At 39.1% G+C, this 20,837-nt stretch overlaps 1 protein-coding gene across 5 annotated transcripts in view; it reads right to left on the bottom strand.

Annotated features, from left to right (window-relative positions):
• Positions 1–2,767: 2,767 nt before the first annotated feature.
• SH2D1B (SH2 domain containing 1B) overlaps positions 2,768–20,837 on the bottom strand; it is a 40,397-nt gene continuing 22,327 nt past the window's right edge. For 2 of the 5 annotated variants that reach the window (XM_089912056.1, XM_089912051.1), the window contains 3 exons: positions 12,245–12,308; positions 9,814–9,979; positions 2,768–3,089 (listed from right to left, as the gene is read on the bottom strand). In XM_089912056.1, the coding sequence (XP_089768182.1) occupies positions 2,965–3,089; positions 9,814–9,979; positions 12,245–12,308 (355 nt within the window). In that variant the 3' untranslated portion in view covers positions 2,768–2,964. Of the gene's footprint in view, positions 8,115–9,813; positions 9,980–12,244; positions 12,309–20,837 lie in introns of all 5 variants that reach the window. The other 3 variants (XR_002643441.2, XM_022565533.3, XM_022565532.2) reach the window with 3 other exon arrangements.

Below are 20,837 nucleotides of genomic sequence, written 5' to 3'. Positions count from 1 at the left end.
TAAGGAACACTCCCAAACTCATTCTACGAGGCCACCATCACTCTGATACCAAAACCAGAAAAAGATACTACCAAAAAAGAAAATTACAGACCAATATCACTGATGAATATAGATGCAAAAATCCTCAACAAAATACTAGCAAACAGAATACAGCAACACATTAAAAGGATCATACATCATGATCAAGTGGGATTTATCCCAGGGATGCAAGGATTCTTCACTGTACGTACATCAGTCAATGTGATACACCATATTAACAAATGAAGAATAAAAACCATATGATCATCTCAATAGATGCAGAAAAAGCTTTTGACAAAATTCAACATCCATTTATGATAAAAACTCTCCAGAAAATGGGCACAGAGGGAACCTACCTCATCATAAAGGCATATATGACAAATCCACAACAAACATCATTCTCAATGGTGAAAAACTGAAAGCATTTCCTCTAAGATCAGGAACAAGACAATGAGGTCCACTTTCACCACTATTATTCAACATAGTTTTGGAAGTCCTAGCCACAGCAATCAGAGAAGAAAAAGAAATAAAGGGAATACAAATTGGAAAAGAAGAAGTATATATATTGGGTGGGATAGGGAGGGTGTAAGGGAGACACAAGAGGGAGGAGATAGGGGATATATGTATATGTATAGCTGATTCACTTTGTTATAAAGCAGAAACTAACACACAATTGTAAAGCAATTATACTCCAAAAAAGTTGTTAAAAATAAATAAATAAAAGGTAATCAAAAAAAAAAGTATGTAACACTATGTGCAAATGACATGATACTATACATAGATAATCCTAAAGATGTCACCAGAAAACTACTAGAGCTAATCAATAAATTTGGTAAAGTTGCAGGTTACAAAATTAATGCACAGTTAATCTCTTGCATTCCTATACACTAACAACCAAAGATCAGAAAGAGAAATTAAGGAGACAATCCTATTCACCATTGCAACAAAAAGAATAAAATACTAGGAATAAACCTACCTAAGGAGGTAAAGACCTGCACTCAGAAAACTATAAAACACTGATGAAAGAAATCAAAGATGACACAAACAGATGGAGAGATATACCATGTTCTTGGATTGGAAGAATCAATATTGTGAAAATGACTATACTACCCAAAACAATCTACAGATTCAATGCAATCCCTATCAAATTACCAATGGCATTTTTTACAGAACTAGAACAAAAAAATCTTAAAATTTGTATGGAGACATAAAAGACCCCAAATAGCCAAAGCAGTCTTGAGGGAAAAAAATGAAGCTGGAGGAGTCAGACTCCTTGACTTCAGACTATACTAGAAAGCTACAGTAATCAAGACAATATGGTACTCACACAAAAACAGAAATATAGATCAATGGAACAGAATAGAAAGCCCAGAGATAAAGCCACGCACCTATGGTCAGCTAGTCTATGACAAAGGAGGCAAGAATATACAATGGAGAAAAGACAGCCTCTTCAATAAGTGGTGCTGGGAAAACTGGACAGCTAAATGTAAAAGAATGAAATTAGAATAGTCCCTAACACCATACACAAAAATAAACTCAAAATGGATTAAAGGCCTAAATGTAAGACCAGACACTATAAAACTCTTAGAGGAAACATAGGGAGAAGACTCTTTGACATAAAGCACAGCAAGGTCTTTTTTGACCCACCTCCTAGAGTAATGGAAATAAAAATAAAAATAAACAAACAGGACCTAGTGAACCTTAAAAGCTTTTGCACAGCAAAGGAAACTATAAACAAGACGAAAAGACAACCCTCAAAATGGGAGAAAATATTTGCAAATGAATCAACAGACAAAGGATTAATCTCCAAAATATATAAACTGCTCATGCAGCTCAATACTAAAAAAACAAACAACCCAATCAAAAAATGGGCAGAAGACCTAAATAGACATTTCTCCAAAGAAGACATACAGATGGCCAAGAGGCGCATGAAAGCTGCTCAACATCACTAATTATTAGAGAAATGCAAATCAAAAGTACAATGAGGTATCACCTCACACCATTCAGAATGGGCATCATCTGAAAATCTACAAACAAAAAATGCTGGAGAGGGTGTGGAGAAAAGGGAACCCTCTTGCACTGTTGGTAAGAATGTAAATTGATACAGCCACTATGGAGAACAGTATGAAGGTTCCTTAAAAAACTGAAAATAGAATTACCATATGACCCAGCAATCCCACTACTGGGCATATACCCAGAGAAAGCCATAATTCAAAAAGACACATGCACACCAGTGTTCACTGCAGCACTATTTACAATAATCAGGTCATGGAAGCAACCTAAATGCCCATTGACAGACGAATGGATAAAGAAGATTTTGTACATATATACAATGGAATAGTACTCAGCCATAAAAAGGAAAGAAATTGGGTCATTTGTAGAGACGTGGATGGACCTAGAGACTGTCATACAGAGTGATGTAAGTCAGAAAGAGAAAAACAAATATCATATATTAATACATATATGTGGAATCTAGAAAAATGGTACAGATGAACAAGTTTGCAAGGCAGAAATAGAGACACAGATGTAGAGAACAAACATATGGACAGCAAGGTGGGAAGATGGGGTGGGGGTAGGTTGGTGGTGGTGATGGTGGGATGAATTGAGAGATTGGGATTGACATATATACACTAATATGTATAAAATCAATAACAAGTAAGAAGCTGCTGTATAAAAAATAATAAAATTAAAAAAAGAAAGTCAGGATATCAATTTTAATATGATAAAATAAAATTAAGGCATAAATTAATTTTTCAAATTAATTTATTTTATGGCTGCGTTGGGTCTTCATTGCTGCACGCAGGCTTTCTCTAGTTGCAGAGAATGGGGGCTACTTTTCGTTTTGGTAAGCAGGCTTCTCATCACAGTGGCTTCTCTTGTTGCAGAGCATGAGCTCTAGGCACGCGAGCTTCCATAGTTGTGGCTTGCGGGCTATAGAGCGCAGGCTCAGTAGTTGTGGAGCACAGGTTTAGTTGTTCTGTGGGATGTGAGATCTTCCCGGATCAGAGCTTGAACCCGTGTCCCCTGCATTGGCAGGCGGATTCTTAACCACTGCACCACCAGGGAAGTCCCTAAAGGCATAAATTTATGAGACAAAGAGAAACCCTTCATAAAAGAAAGATATTAAGATGATGAAATAATTATAAAAAGATACACACCTAAAAATATAACCTCAAAATAGTTAAAACAAGAATGGCAGAACTATGAAGACAAATCTGTACAACTACTGTAATTAGAAAGCTAAACTCTATTATATATTGGGTTAAAGCGAGAGACTTATTTCTCTTTGATAGGTCAAATAAATGAAAAATAAGAAAATATATAAAAGTTTGGTTTATATGACCTATAATCTTGAATACATTGGCGGCAGTGGTGAAGAAAGTGAGCTTTAAAATGGGTAGAAAAAACCATTTCTTCCAAACAAATGTAATGTTCACATATACTAGGTCATCAAGGAAGCCTCATCAAGTCAAACTATGCTATCTAACTTTAATGCTGTATAGTTTGGAATCTGTACTAAAGTGAAAACTGAAGTACTGTACATGTTTGAAAAGAATTACAAACTACTAAATTCTCTTTGGATTGAAGAGGACATTTTTACAGGGATTAAAAATACTTTGATCTGAACAGCAATAATATCATGTTAAAAATTGTGGGGTACAGCTAAAGTAGTACTATGAGATAAATTCATAGCTTTAAGTATATTTATTAGAAAACAATAAATATTGAAAATAAGCCACATAAGCTCAAAAATGAGAATAAAAGTCAATGAAATAGAGAATAGCAATCTTAAAACAATAACAAAAAAAATTAAAGCTAAAAGCTGACTTTGAAAGGACCATTTAAGATGCATAAAATTGATTAGTAAAAAGAGTAAGATGCAAATAAGATACAGAGTGAAGGAGATATGATGACTGTCACAACATATTCTTAAAAATAATAAAATAGTATTATTAACTATATGCTAATACTTTAGAAAACTTAGACAAAATGGATAAATTCTTGGAAAAATAAAGAATACCAAATTTGGCAAAATAATTGAATAAACCAATATGCATTAAAGAGAGTAATAAGCAAGTTCTTTTGTTGAACAAACCAGTCGTAATAAAAATTATATGTTTAATTCCCTCTCATCAGACTATGTTTTGAAAAACATATATTTGTAAATAGATTTCCCCATTAAAGTCTTTATTGTTGTTCTTCTTCCTATGGGACCAACTATAGCTCACATGAGAGCTCTGGGGGAGAAATTCTTAATAAAATAAATTTGGGGTTCAAATACAAATTTTAACATGTGTGAGATATAATGCATGTGTCTGACACTTAATAAAACTCTCTAAATTTTGTAAAAAAAAAAAAAAAAAAGATATTTAAATAGTAATAAAAGACACCCTCTCCTTCTTCACCAGAACTTCAAACTCAGTTTTACAAGAGAGTATTAATGAGCTTTCAAGCAACAGATAATCCTTACCTTACAAAGCTGCTACAAAAAAATAGAAAAAAGAGAAAGACTCCTTAATTCACTTTATATTGATCTGGTTAGTATAACCATGATTTAGCAAATTATAGTTCTGTTTGGTTTACGAGTTTTAATGCAAAAATCTTAAATGAAATACTAACTTACTGAATCCAACAGTCTATTAAAAATAATGTAACATGATCAAGTTAAGCAATGCAAGGATGGTATAATATTAGAAATTTAATTAATGTAATTTATCTCTATAATGGAATGAAGATTAAAGTAATGTGACTATCTCAGTAGATACAGAAACAAATCATTTAATAAATTTCAAAACATTTCTGATAAAAACTATAATAGCCTTCTTAAAGGCTGAAACAAACATTGTGCTTAAATGGGGAAATTTCTAAGCATTTCATATAATATGGGAACAACATAAGAATGCCCACCTTCATGGCTAGTATTTAATGTATACCGGAGGTCCTAGCCAACCAAGTAAACATAGAAAATAAATAAAATGTATAACTGATGAAAGGAAGGAGAACAAAATTCTATCATTTATAGCTGACAAAATCATTTACATGGAATTTACAATCTAATTTACAATAGAATCAACAGATAAACCGGTAGATCTAATCAGAGCATAAACAGTTTGCTACTGCTGTAGTCTACAGGGAACTCTACTCAATGCTCTGTGGTGACCTAAATAGGAAGGAAATCCAAAAAAAGAGGGGATATATGTATACATATAGCTGATTCGCTTTGCTGTACAGCTGAAACTAACACACTGTAAAGCAACTATACCCCAATATATAAAAAAAAAAAGGGAAACCTCAAATCAAAAGAAAAAAAGAAATGTAATAAAACATATGACTTAAATTTATAACAACTAAAAATAGTTAGCAATTAAACTAACAGAATATACAAGACTTCTGTAATGAAAGTTTATGATTGCATTAAAGACCAGAAAAGATAGCCTGACAAAATAGATGTAGCATGTTTATGCATGGGAAAACATCACAAGAATATCAGTTCTCCCCTAATTACTCTACAAATTCATTGCAACTTTACACAAAATTCCAGGAAGATGTTCTGAGAAACTTATTTATTCTAAAATGTATGTAGAGGAATCAAGGTCCACAGACAGCTAAATTGGTTTTAAAAAATAAGAGAGAGTGCCTATCCTACCAGACAATTAAAAGCCAGGGTATTAGAACAGTTGTGCCATAAGTCAGAGGGGGGAAAATGAATTATTAAGCGGGTTGAAATCAGAAAACCACTTAAATATATGTGGAAAAATACAAAGCTGGATTCTTACCTCTCACCATGAACAAAGGTTACCCCAGATTAATCATTTATTCAATCAATATTTATTGAGCATCTACTATGGGTGAAGGACTTTTCTAGACACTGGATACATGCCAGTGAAAAAGGCAAAAGTCCTTGCCATCTTTAAAACCCTAACTGTGGAGTGTAAAAGTATAAAGTCAGTAGAAGAAAATGTAGGATAATTTTTTTTTCCACGATCTTGGAGTGGGGAAGGGCTTGTAAAACAAGGATCAAAAAGCACAAATCATAAGGCAAAAAAAGCACTTAATGGGCTTGATTACATCATAATTAACTCTGAGTACGCTTTATGACCCACCCATATAATCCAGAGGAAGTCTTTTACACTTCCATAAAGAGACTTGCTCAAGGTTGCTCATCACAGTTTTGTTCCTGGTAGCAGGGAGTTGGAACCAACTTAGATATCTCTATCTCTAGAGGGAAGCAAAATGTGGTGGATGCACGCTGTGGAATACCATGCATCAGTTAGAGGCACTGGGTTGGATGTACACTCAACAATATGGAATAGAACTAAACATATTATTGAGTGAAGAAAAGTAATAACAGAATTGGAGCAACAGCACCATATCATGCAGGTAAATACAAAAGATATATAGAGTCACAACCAATTCTGTATATTCTACAAGGGTGCATACATACCAAGGGCATGTATCAAATAGTACAGAGCTGGTTCCATTGAAATGGGAATTAGGGATGAAGGGAAGAAAAATGAAATAAAACAAGAGTCTTGTATGGTTTGATGGTGGTAATGAGTTATGAACAAAGGAATGTGATTACTCTCCATACCTAAGTCACTTGGACCACAGCAGAGGGAGGACTGTTTGAATGTAGGATAGCCCCAGTGGGTTCAGAGTTCTTTCTTATATTTGGCTAAAACTGCCCTCCTATAAACACCCAGCCATTGGTCTGAGTTCCGCTGTCTGGCATTGTACCCAGTGAGTCTTCAGGCTCTTTCACAGAACAGCACTTCAAACACTTGAAACGACTGCTTTAGTTTAAGTTTTCCCTCATCCAGTCCCACATACTCAGAACTTTCAGCTGTTCTTCATATGACCTGTTCAGGGTCTTCTAAATTTCAGGGAACTATAGCATGACATCCACATCAGCTATTAAATGTGGCTTGCTCGTTTGAAAAATATGCTGAAAACCCACTGGGACCAAGCATCATGTAAGGTGCTACGCATAGATGCTCAGAAAAAAGGAGATCACTTCCATGAGAGTTATAACTGAAAGGTCTTGAATTAATAGTCACGTTCTACTGGATTTTGAAATGTAGAAAGTTCAAACAAATCTCTGCTATCCAGAATAAGCGGCCACATTTTATGTGTATTGATTTATTCAGTCATTTATTTAAGAAATATTCACTGAATGTATTTTCTGTGCCAAGGCTTGCTGCAGGCTCTGACAACTGGAACATGCTTCTTTGTACCATGGAGAAAGGATCAAAGACCCGGGACCCTGGAGAGCAGGTTTGCTGTGGTGTCCTTTACCGAACGAACCAGAAGGATTTGGCCCCCTCAGCTCTCTTAATATGGCTACAGCGCACTTCTTCTCCACTATGGTTTGCTGTGACCCAAAAGTCAGAACGGCTCGTGCTTTGGGGTTCCAGCCACAATGTCTGCTCATGTTTCCTAGAGATCTAAGTTCCTCTCTTTAATAACTTTAAAAGGTAAGTCTAGTGGGGTGAAATGAATCACTACGGTTTGAAGATGGGTGATAGAATGGGCAGAGAATTTGGTACATTCCACACTAATCAGGTCTTAACTCTGCTGGGGCATTGTGTACCCTTCTGCTTAGCCACTTGTTTTATAGATGAAGAAACAGAGAAAGAGAAAGAAAGAGGAAGAGGTTGGTCTGCAGTCACAGAGCCAGGACTGGAACTCAGGCTCCTAACTAGCAGCCAACGCTCTCTCTTCTCTCCCCTCTGGTCACGTGGTTGAAAGGGGGATGTCAACTGTGATGTAGTGGTGGCACCTTTAACAAGTCAAGGAGAATAGGTTCAGGCTGTCCTATTGCAAGAAAGAAGAGTGAGAGGGAAAAAGGGGTTTCGAAGCTGCTCAAGGTGTATGCATGGGAGGCGGGGCAGGGGGAGTGATTTCTCTGAGACTGGTGGACAGTCACTCACACCAAGAGAGTCTAAATTTTCCCCTAGAGTTTGGCCTTACAGACCTACACCTGCAGGAGAAGCAGGGTCACTGGTGAGAGCTATCACCCCATCTCTTCTATAAGTGCTTTGTCCAGTCTCCTTATCTTCAAGGCAAGACATCCACATAATCGCTGTTACTGTTCTCTGGGGGAAAAAAAGCAGAAGACCAGCCATTAGGCTCAACACCCAGGAGTCACACTGACCAACACCAGTCAGGGGAGAGACTTCTCCCCAGGCAGAGGGTGATCTTGATGCCACACCAAAGTGACACCTTCAAGGGCTGGGGTACCACAGGGAGCTCTCCTGGCAAAATAGGGGGTCTGTTTATAAGTGGAACATCAGAGTTTCCAGGACCAGACGCCTCCACTCACCAGCAGAACACCTGTGCCTTCCTCAGCCTGAGAACACCTAAGGCTTGTTCTAAGGAGGCCAAGGGAAAGGGAGGGAGAAGATGAGCTAATGGGAGGAAGTTCCCACTTCGGTAGCTGAGGATTTGGGAGCTTGCTCTGCCAAGGCTGGCCAAGCGTGGACAACTGGTATGGCGAGACTCTCGCCCAGTTCTTGGGGACGAACTCTAAAGGGTTCTCCTGTTGGAATTTGTGGTTATTTTATCATCACTGAGACAAATACTACCACCACCCCAAGCATCCTGAGCAACTCATCTGGGTTTGCCTGAGGACTGCAGCACAGGTGCATCCCTGGGCTTCTACTCTGCCTCCTTTTATTCTTCTACATGCTGTGGAGGGTTCAGGGAAGACCCAACCATGCTTTAAAACCTAGTTGGGAACAGGAACCACACCTTCAAAATCTATAAGTTATGGTAGAAAATGGCCGCGGGACTACATCTGCAGCTGAACCTATAGGAAGCGGGTGCATGGGTCGCTTCTCCTCTGGGTGCACACTCCTCTATGTGGGGGAAGGGGGACAGAGAAAATGGTAGAGGAGGGTTTTGGGGTTTTTTTTCCCATAATTAAAAAGCCACGCTTAGTCTTGTTGGGGAGGTGAGAAGTTTGCTCTGGCAGTCTAAAGGGAAACTTTGCTATAGACAGAGTACTATGGGTGTGGGGTGATTGCAGGCTCCCCAGAACTCTCTGTCCTCCACCCTTCTCCCTAGCTAGCACTTCTGGTCCCATCCCCATCACCTACCCAGTGATGACTGAAATCCCTTTCATGGGGCTATCACCACATATCCCACCTTGAGAAGACAGGGTTAAACTGTAAATGTCTCAGGAAGTCTGAGTTAAATTCGAACTATGTTGTAACTGACAGATGCTAGACTCTCTTCTGAGAGCAGACTTGCAGGGATGTAAGCAAGAGTAGCTGCTTGGGATATGATCTGGATTCTCCTCACTCAGATTTACAGACCATCTCTCCTTTTCCACCATGGCTTAATAACTTTTGGGGTGTATCTGAAATAATTATTCCCCTAACACTATATAAATGAATGCTTAGCAAATATTGAGCAAAATGTAACAGGATGAGGCTTGGGGAGAGGGTTGAAGCAATTTTCTCATTTGAAAATTCTGCTTGTTGGCCATCTATTCCCAAACCTGTGTTGTTTGCACAAGGTCACAGAATGAATCTGAAGTCAGCTCTTGGAGAATGTTCAGGAGCCACTCTTCCTCCCCGGGCTGTCCAAGCACAGAGAGCTCTATGTGTTTGCCACCTCCAGGAACTCGAAGGCACCACTTCCCAACAAAATGGAAAGTGCTCTTCATAGGATGAAGCTTTTTAGAGCTAACATCATAGAAAGGGGCAATTATCTGTATCGGTTCTGCAAAGTAGCCCAGTGGTGGAAATGGGACTAAGGTTCCTGTCTGGCACCCGTGTGAAAGTTTTTTACCATAAATACCATCCAGCTCTATCTTCGATCTTCTCCATCTCAGGGAGGGACAGGTTCTCTTTATTGGCCTTAAAAGGTGAACCACCAGCCCTTGATTTGGTTTTTCAAACTTGGAGATCAGTTCCTCTAGGTTTGGAAAGATCTGTCTTTGAGCGCCTTCCACGGTCTGCAAAAATGCAAGATCACTCATCATCGTGCAATTGTGTGTGAAAGATGACACTTCTCAAAACAGTGGTTTTCAGGGCTGCCTCTGAGCGGTGAATTGAAAACAGGTGGCCGACACTTCTTGTGTGGGAGCTCACACCATACGCAATAACCAGAAACCCTCCTTTTTAAAATGCAATTCTGACTTGAGCTACTCTGAGTAAAGAAGATTAACAATCAAAGGTCCCCACCTCAGTCTGCAGTATCGAATGAGCCCCCATTCTTGGCAATTTGGGGACAGTTCTTGTAGGTACACTGTGGAGGGTACCCCTCTAAGAGCTTATGTCAGAGTGCGGGGGACTAATACGGGAGGACTTCTGATGGGAAATGCAAAATATGCAACTTACATACTTGATGAATTCAGACTCTCCATGAGAGGAAAACAAGACAAAAAAGTCCCGATTTAAATTGAAAATGGGAATGTCAACATGACTCAGGTAAATTGTGAATAGTTGTTTTCTCTTTACCACCTACAAACCAAGTACAATTTTCTAATATAATCTTATAGAAATAAGTTTAAAACACAAGAGCTTCCTTGGCTCTTATGTATTTGATTTTCTTAATGATCACTGTAGTTCTCTTAGGACCACACTGTTGGTCTACAGAGGGGTGGTGACAGGAAGGCTCTGTGACCTGGGGTGTAGTTAACCTCCATGACAGAGATGCAGGCTGACATGGAAGACGGCTCTACGAAAGGCTGTCACTTCAGCCCAAGGTAGCATCCAGCACAGGCCCTGATACAGAGCTGCTGTATGAAATGCCCCTCTGTTTCAATGAAATGCCCCTCTGTGTCTGTTATAACTGACTTGGATGCCTCTCTGTTTTGTTCAGACAAGAGACAAAATGGGGTATTAAGGAATTATCCAGAATTTCCCAAAATATGCACAACAAAGAAATAAATGTTTTAAAATATGTTGCTTTAAAAGCTGCAAAAATATTTTTTAAATTTCCATATATAACCTTCACCCATACCCCAAATGTTAAAATTTTATTTGCCTTTCATTCTCTCTCTTTCTAAATATATATGTGTGTGTATATATGTATACATATATGAATTCTTTTTTAAAAAAAATTATGAGAGTAAGTTGCTGACATGATATCCCTTTGACCCTAAATACTTCATATTTCCTAAAAAGCAAGAACATTACATATCCACACTAAAATGAGGAAGTTAATCGTTTTTTTTTTTCAGGTACATTTCTAACTAAATGAACAGACCTGACCAAAGACAGTTTAGAATATCAATGGCCATTATAGGGAACTTTTTTTTTTTAACATCTTTATTGGAGTATAATTGCTTTACAGTGGTGTGCTAGTTTCTGCTTTATAACAAAGTGAATCAACTATACATATACATATATCCCCATATCTCCTCCCTTTTGTGTCTCCCTCCAACCCTCCCTATGGGGAAATTAATCTTGATGCAATACTGTTACTAATCTACAGACCTGATGCAGATTTTGTCAATTGCCTCAATAATGTCCTTTGTGGCAAAAGAAAAATTACATATATGTGTATGTGTGTGTGTGTGTCTGGGGATCATTGTATATTCTAATCTCTTTCAGACAGTCACAATGAACTTTAGCATATTGAAGATTCTGAGAAATCCTGCAGTAAAAAAATCTGCTTAACATTTATACAAGTGTTTCAGAAAGATTAGTTCAGGAGTCTATGTTAGTAATTAAAGATTCAATGACATTTATTATACTCTATTTCCTACCAGAGAAGTAACTTCAAAAAAAAAAAAAAAGGTTTTTCTGCTTAGCTCTCAATAAACCAGAAACATTAAAGAAATCCCTAAATTGCCAGTTGACTGATGCTCCCCTTTGCATTTTCATACAGCTATGGTGTCCCCGAATGTTGCCTTCTTAAACATTCGGACCTCTCCCCACCTTCCCTTTCCACTCATCCTGTTCGTTGTTTAGTCTTATAATTTGACAGTAGTCTTATATGGAGTTCAGGTTGGTATATTTGACCCCTGGAGGAACTTTGTGCCTCTACACTTTTGAACAACAGCCTTGTTTTTCTTGAAAATGGAACCCAACTCTAGTGCATTCCTATTTCTCTGAAAGAAAGACAAGGTTAACTACTGATCTGATTCTAACTCCCCCCAGTGCTTCCCTGTTTAGATGCCTCTTCGTGGCATCTCAGGTTCAAGAGATGTCCTCAGGTTTTTCTCCCCCCAGCTTGTGTTGTTTTTGTTATAGGAGTTCTTGTATGTTCTTACCTGTATATTGTAATACCCATGTTTCTCTCTGAAGATTCGGTACGTGTAGACCAACTTTTTGAACCTGTGGAAAGATGACTGTGTGAATCACAATGTTCTTATATGCAAATCCAGGTAACATCTACCACTGTATTTTGTGTGCAATGCCTTAGTCAATCATGGATCACAAAAAGAAACTGATCATTTTCAGGCCTTCTCATCGGTGGGAATTTGAAAGAGAGGTTTTAAAATGGAGACCTTTATTCTATGGTGGAAGTCTGGGCTGTAGCAAAGAGAATAAGGAGAGAAATTTTACAGTTTCCATTGTCTTGGTATTTCTCTCTAGTTTTTTCACTTAGCCCTAAGTTGATACAACATACAAAACACCATCAAGCCATTCCTGTGTTGCTTATTAAGTGACAGGTCATTGACCTCATTAGAGATAGTTAATGTAACTAAAATAGAGAAGGTTGGGAATTTTGTGCAAGGAAGAGATGTATTGTGCTCTTTTTCCTCACTGGAACAGGAGCCACTGGGTAAGTAATCTAACTAGAATTTAGATAACAGACTCAATTGAGCAATTTCCAAAACAGGAAACAGCGTACATTACCATATTTCCTCAATTCCAAGATGTCATCAATAGTAGGATACAGTCAATTTAGTAGTAGCTTTTGAGGAGAAAAATGCATACATTAAACGTCTCTATCAACTGTTAACTATGTTCTGATTCCAAAGCAATATTAAAATGTAAAAAATGAGGATAAAAAACATTGACATGAAGTTCAAATTATCTGACTGATCACTCCTCACCCCTTCACTTGCACCCATGCCAAAGAATCAGATGACCCATCTTTTGACTGAATTGGGAAGGCAGATAGCTATAGCTTTAAGGTACAGGAGACGTCATTGCTGATTGTCTGTCGGCTTTGACAATTGACTTCAAATCCCAATCCTTTTTGTGGGGTTTCCTGAGGCCAGAAGAAGCTAGTGGGTGTCTTTAAATCACATGACAAGCAACAAAAAGTTTTTACATGAATCCTTGTCTATATGTGACAAATTAAAGTATTCCACAGTCTGGGAAGAGGTCTCACAAGTGTCTTTTCACAGAAGTATTATTCAAATCGGGATCCAAACGAGGTCCATTCATTGCTTTCCGTTGCTCACATGGTTTCTTGAAACTCAACTATCATATAGCCTAACTTAAATTCTTAAATAAATGACTTTATTTTTAATTACATTGTTGTATTATCAGCCTAAGAAAATATTTACTAGAGGAGTTTGAAAGAATAAAACAAATGGAGGTTCTATATTAATTAATCCAAAAGCCATATACTTCAAGTTAGAAAGACGGACATTGCTCAAATATAGTCTTATTCTTTGCAAAGTATTTTTAATGAAATAAGCCACATTGCAGTGATGCTTTACAAGAAATTGATTTACTGAACTTGTGATACCTATATGCATTTATTTTGCAATGTTTACCCCAAAAAGTGCTGTAAGAGATTACAGAGCAGTGAGATTACTATCTACTTTATACAATTGCAATATTACTGGGTCGACATAAAGACTTACTGTAATGCCTCCTATTCTAATTATTATTTTATAGATGCCATTTATAAAACTTTTAAAAGATACGTGATTTTTCAGTGTGCATTTACACTCAAGGCAGTTATAAAGACCCTGTTTCCCCTGGGCCTTCGGCTCCTGTCACCACAGTGACGAGGGAGCCCCTCTTTATCCCCCAACACTCACAGTCTTCTCTCCACCCTCTGCCTGGAATCCACTGGGCTAATCTCATCATGCCCTTTATCCCTGTTTGTTAGTCATTGCAAGAAGCCCAGTCTCTCAGGATATCTTTTCTCCTGTTTTCTAATCCTACAAGGCTCTGTACAGCCTGTATTGTGTCCTCTCCCCAGCTCCTGAAATCCTTCCTTGTGTTCTCTAGCACTCAGGGTCTGCCATCATCAAAGTCTCCTATGTCTTCAACCTATTCTCTAATCATCCCTGTCACCTTCTCACTCTAAGGGAAACCTGGCTCTGTCTCACGGACACTGCTTCCCCGGGACCCCACTAAAAGGCCGCTGCTCTCTCCTCACTGCAGGCCTGGAGGGGAGGCCCGTGTTCTTGCTTTTGCAGCTCTTCAATGTTGTCTCCTGTCTCCAAACCCTCAGCTTTGAGCTTCATGTAGATTATATCACCTCCTACCCAATCAAGATGTCACTATGCTGACAGCTCCTCAGCTCTGTGTTACTGCGACTCGTTTCTTCAGGATTTAGCTCCTAGCTCACTGTCACTGTCTTCAGTACTATTCCTGACTAAATTGTTGGCAATTTCAATTCACATGTAGATTATCCTTTAACATCCCAATTTCTCAGTTCCTCGAATTCCTCTCCTTCAATAATCTTGTCTTCCACCTACATCGCCTTCTCACTCCCATGTTCATAACCAGGACTGGCTACATAATTTGTGGGGCCCATAGAAAAAATGAAAATTTAACACCCCTCTTAAAAAATTATTAGGAATTTTGAGATGGTGACAGCAGAACAGTAAACCAAGTGCAGGGCCCTCTGAGTGTAGGGCCTTTGGTGGCTGCATAAGGTTGCATGCCACGAAGCCAGCCCCACTCATAACTTTGACCTTGTAATTGCCAATATGGGCAACCCTCTCGTAATGTGAATTTCATGCATCCCACTCTCTTTCTCCTGCTTCCCGTCTTTCCAGATCCCTTCCCCAACATTCCCTTGACCCCATAGACTTTCCAATCCATTGATCCTACCACTTTTCGGCGTTCCCACTCACATGTCTTCTCTCCCTTCTTTACCCAGTTTAGATTGCTTGTCAGCCATTACAATCACCCCCTTCAACTCCTTTATCATCTTTCACTTTATTTCCTTAATTAGCAGAATCCTGATTAAGCCCAAATCTCTACAGCTGTATGTGGCTGGGAGACAGCCATGTTCACTGTTCTCTCTTTAAATGACCACAAACCTCAAGTAGGCTCTTAATGCCTCCAGGTGATCATTGATTTTCCTATTCTCCTCAACAATGATTCTACACCATTTCCTTTCTTCTTAAACCTTCAACGTCTCATTCTTAACTGATGATTTCACCAAAAAGATTAAAACAATCAGAAGAGAATCTCCAGATTCCCATCACCATAATAGCATAATAGCATCTACACGCATAGACTCTGCCTTTATTACCGTGGTTGAACTTTGCATGCTGCTCTGCAAAGCTAATCCCTCTTATTTCCACTGGTTGCCATCTGCTTTCATCTATTCAAGGACATAATTCTAGCAATTTTTCCTCTCTCTCTGATGTCATTATTATTCTTTACAAAACAGCCAGGGTGCTCCTTTTAAAAACTATGAGTCAGATCATGTCACTCCTCTGCATAAATATCTGGTCTAGTCAATTTTGAAAAAGAAAAAAGTGTGTGTGTGTGTGTGTGTGTGTGTGTGTGTGTGTGCACTCAGTGCGGTGCTTCTGTCTTAACAAGTCTTATGTCTTCTTTTAAAGCTATAATTAAGGTAGTGAGAGTGAAGTAAGTCAGAAAGAGAAAAACAAGTACTGTATGCTAATGCATGTATATGGAATCTAGAAAAAAACAGTACTGATGAACCTAGTGGCAGGGCAGGAATAAAGATGCAGACATAGAGAATGGACTTGAGGACGTGGGGAGCGGGGAAGGGAAGTTGGGGCGAAGTGAGAGTAGCATTGACATATATACACTACCAAATGCAAAATAGATAGCCAGGGGACCTTCAAGATGGCGGAGGAGTAAGATGTGGATATCACCTTCCTCCCCACAAATATAACAAAAATACATCTACATGTGGAACAGCTCCTACAGAACACCTACTGAACGCTGGCAGAAGACCTCCGACTTCCCAAAAGGCAAGAAAATCCCCACATACTTGGGTAGGGCAAAAGAAAAAAGAAAAAACAGAGATAAAGGAATAAGGATGGGAGGGAGCTGTGAAGTAGGAAAAGTTTCCACATAATAGGAAGCCCCTTCACTGGTGGAGACAGCGGATGGGCGGCGGGGGGAAGCTTCAGAGCCACGGAGGAGAGCAAAGCAACAGGGGTGCAGAGGGCAAAGCGGAGAGCTTCCCGCACAGAGGATCAGAGCCAACCAGCACTCACCAGCCTGAGAGGCTTTTCTGCTCACCTGCTGGGGTGGGCGGGGGCTGGGAGCTGAGGCTCAGGCTTCAGAGGTGAGATCCCAGGGAGAGGACTGGGGTTGGCTGCATGAACACAGCCTGAAGGGTGCTAGTGTGCCACAGCTAGCCAGGAGAGAGTCTGGGAAAAAGTCTGGACCTGCCTAAGAGCCAAGAGACCATTGTTTCGGGGTGCACGAGGAGAGGGGATGCAGAGCACCACCTAAACGAGCTCCAGAGACGGGTGTGAGCTGAAGCTATCAGCTCGGACCCCAGAGACAGGAATGAAATGCTAAGGCTGCTGCTGCAGCCACCAAGAAGCCTGTGTGCAAGCACAGGTCACTATCCACACCCCCCCCGGGAGCCTGTGCAACAAACCACTGCCAGAGTTCTGTGATCCAGGGACTGGTTCCCCGGGAGAACACATGGTGTGCCTCAGGCTGTTGCAATGTCACACCAGCCTCTGCCACCGCGGGCTCGCCCCACATTCCAATTATAACTACCGTACCCCTCCCTCCCCCCAGCCTGAGTGAGCAAGAGCCCCCTAATCAGACCTGCTTTAACCCTGTACTCTCTGGGTGGGAACAGATGCCTGAGGGTAACCTACATGCGGAGGTGGGGCAAAAACCAAAGCTGAACCCCAGGAGCTGTGAGAACAAAGAAGAGAAAGGGAAATTTTTCCATGTAGCCTCTGGAGCAGCGGATTAAATCCCCACAATCAATTTGATGTACCTTGCATCTGTGGAATACCTGAATAGACAATGAATCGTCCCAAAATTGAGGCGGTGGACTTTGGAAGAAACTGTGGGGTTTGGGGTTTGCTGTCTGCAACTGATTTGTTTCTGATCTTTATGTTTATCTTAGTATAGTTTTTAGCGCTTGTTATCGTTGGTGGATTTGTTTATTGGTTTGGTTGCTCTTTTCTTTTTTAAAAATTATTTTTTAAAATTTTTATTTTAATAATTTTTAAATTTATTATTATTTTTCCTTCTTTTTTTCTCTCTCTTCTGAGCCATGTGGCTGACAGGGTCTTGGTGCTCTGGCCTGGTGTCAGGCCTGAGCCTCTGAGGTGGGAGAGCCAAGTTCAGGACATTGGGCCACCAGAGACCTCCTGCCCATCGGCGAGAGCTGTCCCAGAAATCTCCGTCTCAGCGTTAACACCCAGCTCCACCTAATGGCCAGCAAGCTCCAGTGCTGGACGTCCCATGCCAAACAACTAGCAGGACAGGAACACAGCCCCACCCATTGGCAGAGAGGCTGCCTAAAATCATACTAACTTCACAGACAACCCAAAACACACCACTGGATGTGGCCCTGCCCACCAGAAAGACAAGATCCAGCCCCGCCCACCAGAACACAGGTACCAGTCCCCTCCACCAGGAAGCCTACACAACCCACTGAACCAACCTCACCCACTGGGGGCAGACACCAAAACAACAGGAATTATGAACATGCAGCCTGAGAAATGGAGACCCTAAGCACAGTAAGTTAAACAAAATGAGAAGACAGAGAAATATGCAGCAGATGAAGGAGCAAGGTAAAAACCCACCAGACCAAACAAATGAAGAGGAAATAGGCAGTCTACCTGAAAAAGAATGCAGAGTAATGATAGTAAAGATGATCCAAAATCTTGGAAATAGAATGGAGAAAATACAAGAAACATTTAAAAAGAACCTAGAAGAACTAAAGAGCAAACAAACAATGATGAACAGCACAATAAATGAAATTAAAAATTCTCTAGAAGGAACGAATAACAGAATAACTGAGGAAGAAGAACGGATAAGTGACCTGGAAGGTAAAATACTGAAAATAACTACCACAAGGCAGAATAAAGAAAAAAAGAATGAAAAGAATTGAGGACAGTCTCAGAGACCACTTGGAGTGCATTAAATGTACAAACATTCAAATTACAGGGGTCTCAGAAGAAGAAGAGAGAAAGAAAGCATCTGAGAAAATATTTAAAGAGATATAGTTGAAAACCTCCCTAACATGGGACAGGAAATAGTCAATCAAGTACAGGAAGTGCAGAGAGTCCCATACAGGATAAATCCAAGGAGAAAAACGCCAAGACACATATTAATCAAACTATCAAAAATTAAATACAAGGAAAACATATTAAAAGCAGCAAGGGAAAAGCAACAAATAACATACAAGGGAATCCCCATAAGGTTAACAGCTGATCTTTCAGCAGAAACTGCAAGCCAGAAGGGAGTGGCAGGACATATTTAAAGTGATGAAGGAGAAACACCTACAACCAAGATTACTCTACCCAGCAGGATCTCATTCAGATTCAACGGAGAAACTAAAACCTTTACCAACAAGCAAAAGTTAAGAGAATTCAGCATCACCAGACCAGCTTTGCATCAAATGTTAAAGGAATTTCTCTAGGCAGGAAACACAAGAGAAGGAAAAGACCTACGAAAACAAACCTAAAACAATTATGAAAATGGTAATAGGAATGTACATATCGATAATTACCTAAATGTAAATGGATTAAATGCTCCAACCAAAAGACATAGACTGGCTGAAAGGATACAGAAACAAGCCCCATATATATGCTGTCTACAAGAGACCCACTTCGGACTTAGGGACGCATACAGACTGAAAATGAGGGGATGAAAAAAGATATTCCATGCCATTGGAAATCAAAAGAAAGCTGGAGTAGCAATTCTCATATCAGACAAAATAGACTTTAAATAAAGATTACTACAAGAGACAAAGAAGGACACTACATAATGATCAAGGGATCAATTCAAGAAGAATATATAACAATTGTAAATATTTATGCACTCAGCATAGGGGTGCCTCAGTACATAAGGCAAATGCTAACAGCCATAAAAGGGGAAATCAACAGTAATACGGTTAGTGGGGGACTTTAACACCCCACTTTCACCAATGGACAAATCATCCAAAATGAAAATAAATAAGGAAACACAAGCTTTAAATGACACATTGAACAAGATATACTTAATTGATATTTATAGGACATTCCATCCAAAACAACAGGATACATTTTCTTCTCAAGTGCTCATGGAACATTCTCCAGGATAGATCATATCTTGGGTCACAAATCAAGCCTTGGTAAATTTAAGAAAATTGAAATCGTATCAAGTATCTTTTCCCACCACAACACTATGAGACTAGATACCAATTACAGGAAAAAAAACTGTAAAAAGTACAAACATACGGAGGCTAAACAGTACGCTACTAAATAAGAGCATATTTTTATCAAGAGATCACTGAAGAAATCAAAGAGAAAATTTAAAAAATACCTAAAAACAGACAATGAAAACACGATGACCCAAAACCTATGGGATGCAGCAAAAGCAGTTCTAAGAGGGAAGTTTATAGCAATACAATCATAACTTAAGAAACAAGAAAAATCTCAAATAAACAACCTAACCTTACATCTAAAGCAATTAGAGAAAGAACAACAAACCCAAAGTTAGCAGAAGGAAAGAAATCATAAAGATCAGATAAGAAATAAATGAAAAAGGAATGAAGGGCACAATAGCAAAGATCAATAAAACTAAAAGCTGGTTCTTTGAGAAGATAAACAAAATTGATAATCCATTAGTCAGACTCATCAAGAAGAAAAGGGAGAAGACTCATCAACAGAATTAGAAATGAAAAGTAACTGACACTGCAGAAATACAAAGGATCATGAGAGATTACTACAAGCAACTCTATGCCAATAAAATGGACAACCTGGAAGAAATGGACAAATTTTTAGAAAAGCACAATGTTCTGAGACTGAACCAGGAAGAAATAGAAAATATCAACAGACCAATCACAAGCACTGAAATTGAAACTGTGATTAAAAATCTTCAAACAAACAAAAGCCCAGGACCAGATAACTTCACAGGTGAATTCTATCAAACATTTAGAGAAGAGCTAACACCTATCCTTCTCAAACTCTTCCAATTTATAGCTGAGGGAGGAACACTCCCAAACTCATTCTATGAGGCCACCATCACCCTGATACCAAAACCAGACAAAGATGTCACAAAAAAAGAAAACTATCAGCATTGATGAACATAGATGCAAAAATCCTCAACAAAATAATAGCAAACAGAAGCCAACAGCACATTAAAAGGATTATATACCATGATCAAGTGGGATTTATCTCAGGGATGCAAGGATTCTTCAATATATGCAAATCAATCAATATGATACACCATATCAACAAATTGAAAGATAAAAAGCATATGATCATCTCAATAGATGCAGAAAAAGCTTTTGGCAAATTTCAACACCAATTTATAATAAACACTCTCCAGAAAATGGGCATAAAGGGAACCTACCTCAACATCATAAAGGCCATATATGACAGACCCACAGCCAACATTGTTCTCAATGGTGAAAAAGAGAAACCATTTCCTCTAAGATCAAGAACAAGACTAGGCTGCTCACTCTCACTGCTGTTATTCAACATAGTTTTGGAAGTTTTAGCC

The sequence above is a fragment of the Delphinapterus leucas genome, chromosome 1 (assembly GCF_059928025.1).
Source record: "Delphinapterus leucas isolate spDelLeu-1000000601 "Yukka" chromosome 1, BTC_Dleu_Yukka2, whole genome shotgun sequence".
NCBI classification, from domain to species: domain Eukaryota; kingdom Metazoa; phylum Chordata; class Mammalia; order Artiodactyla; family Monodontidae; genus Delphinapterus; species Delphinapterus leucas.
Note: the sequence above shows the minus strand (reverse complement) of the source record. Positions and strands in the feature narration are given on the sequence as shown.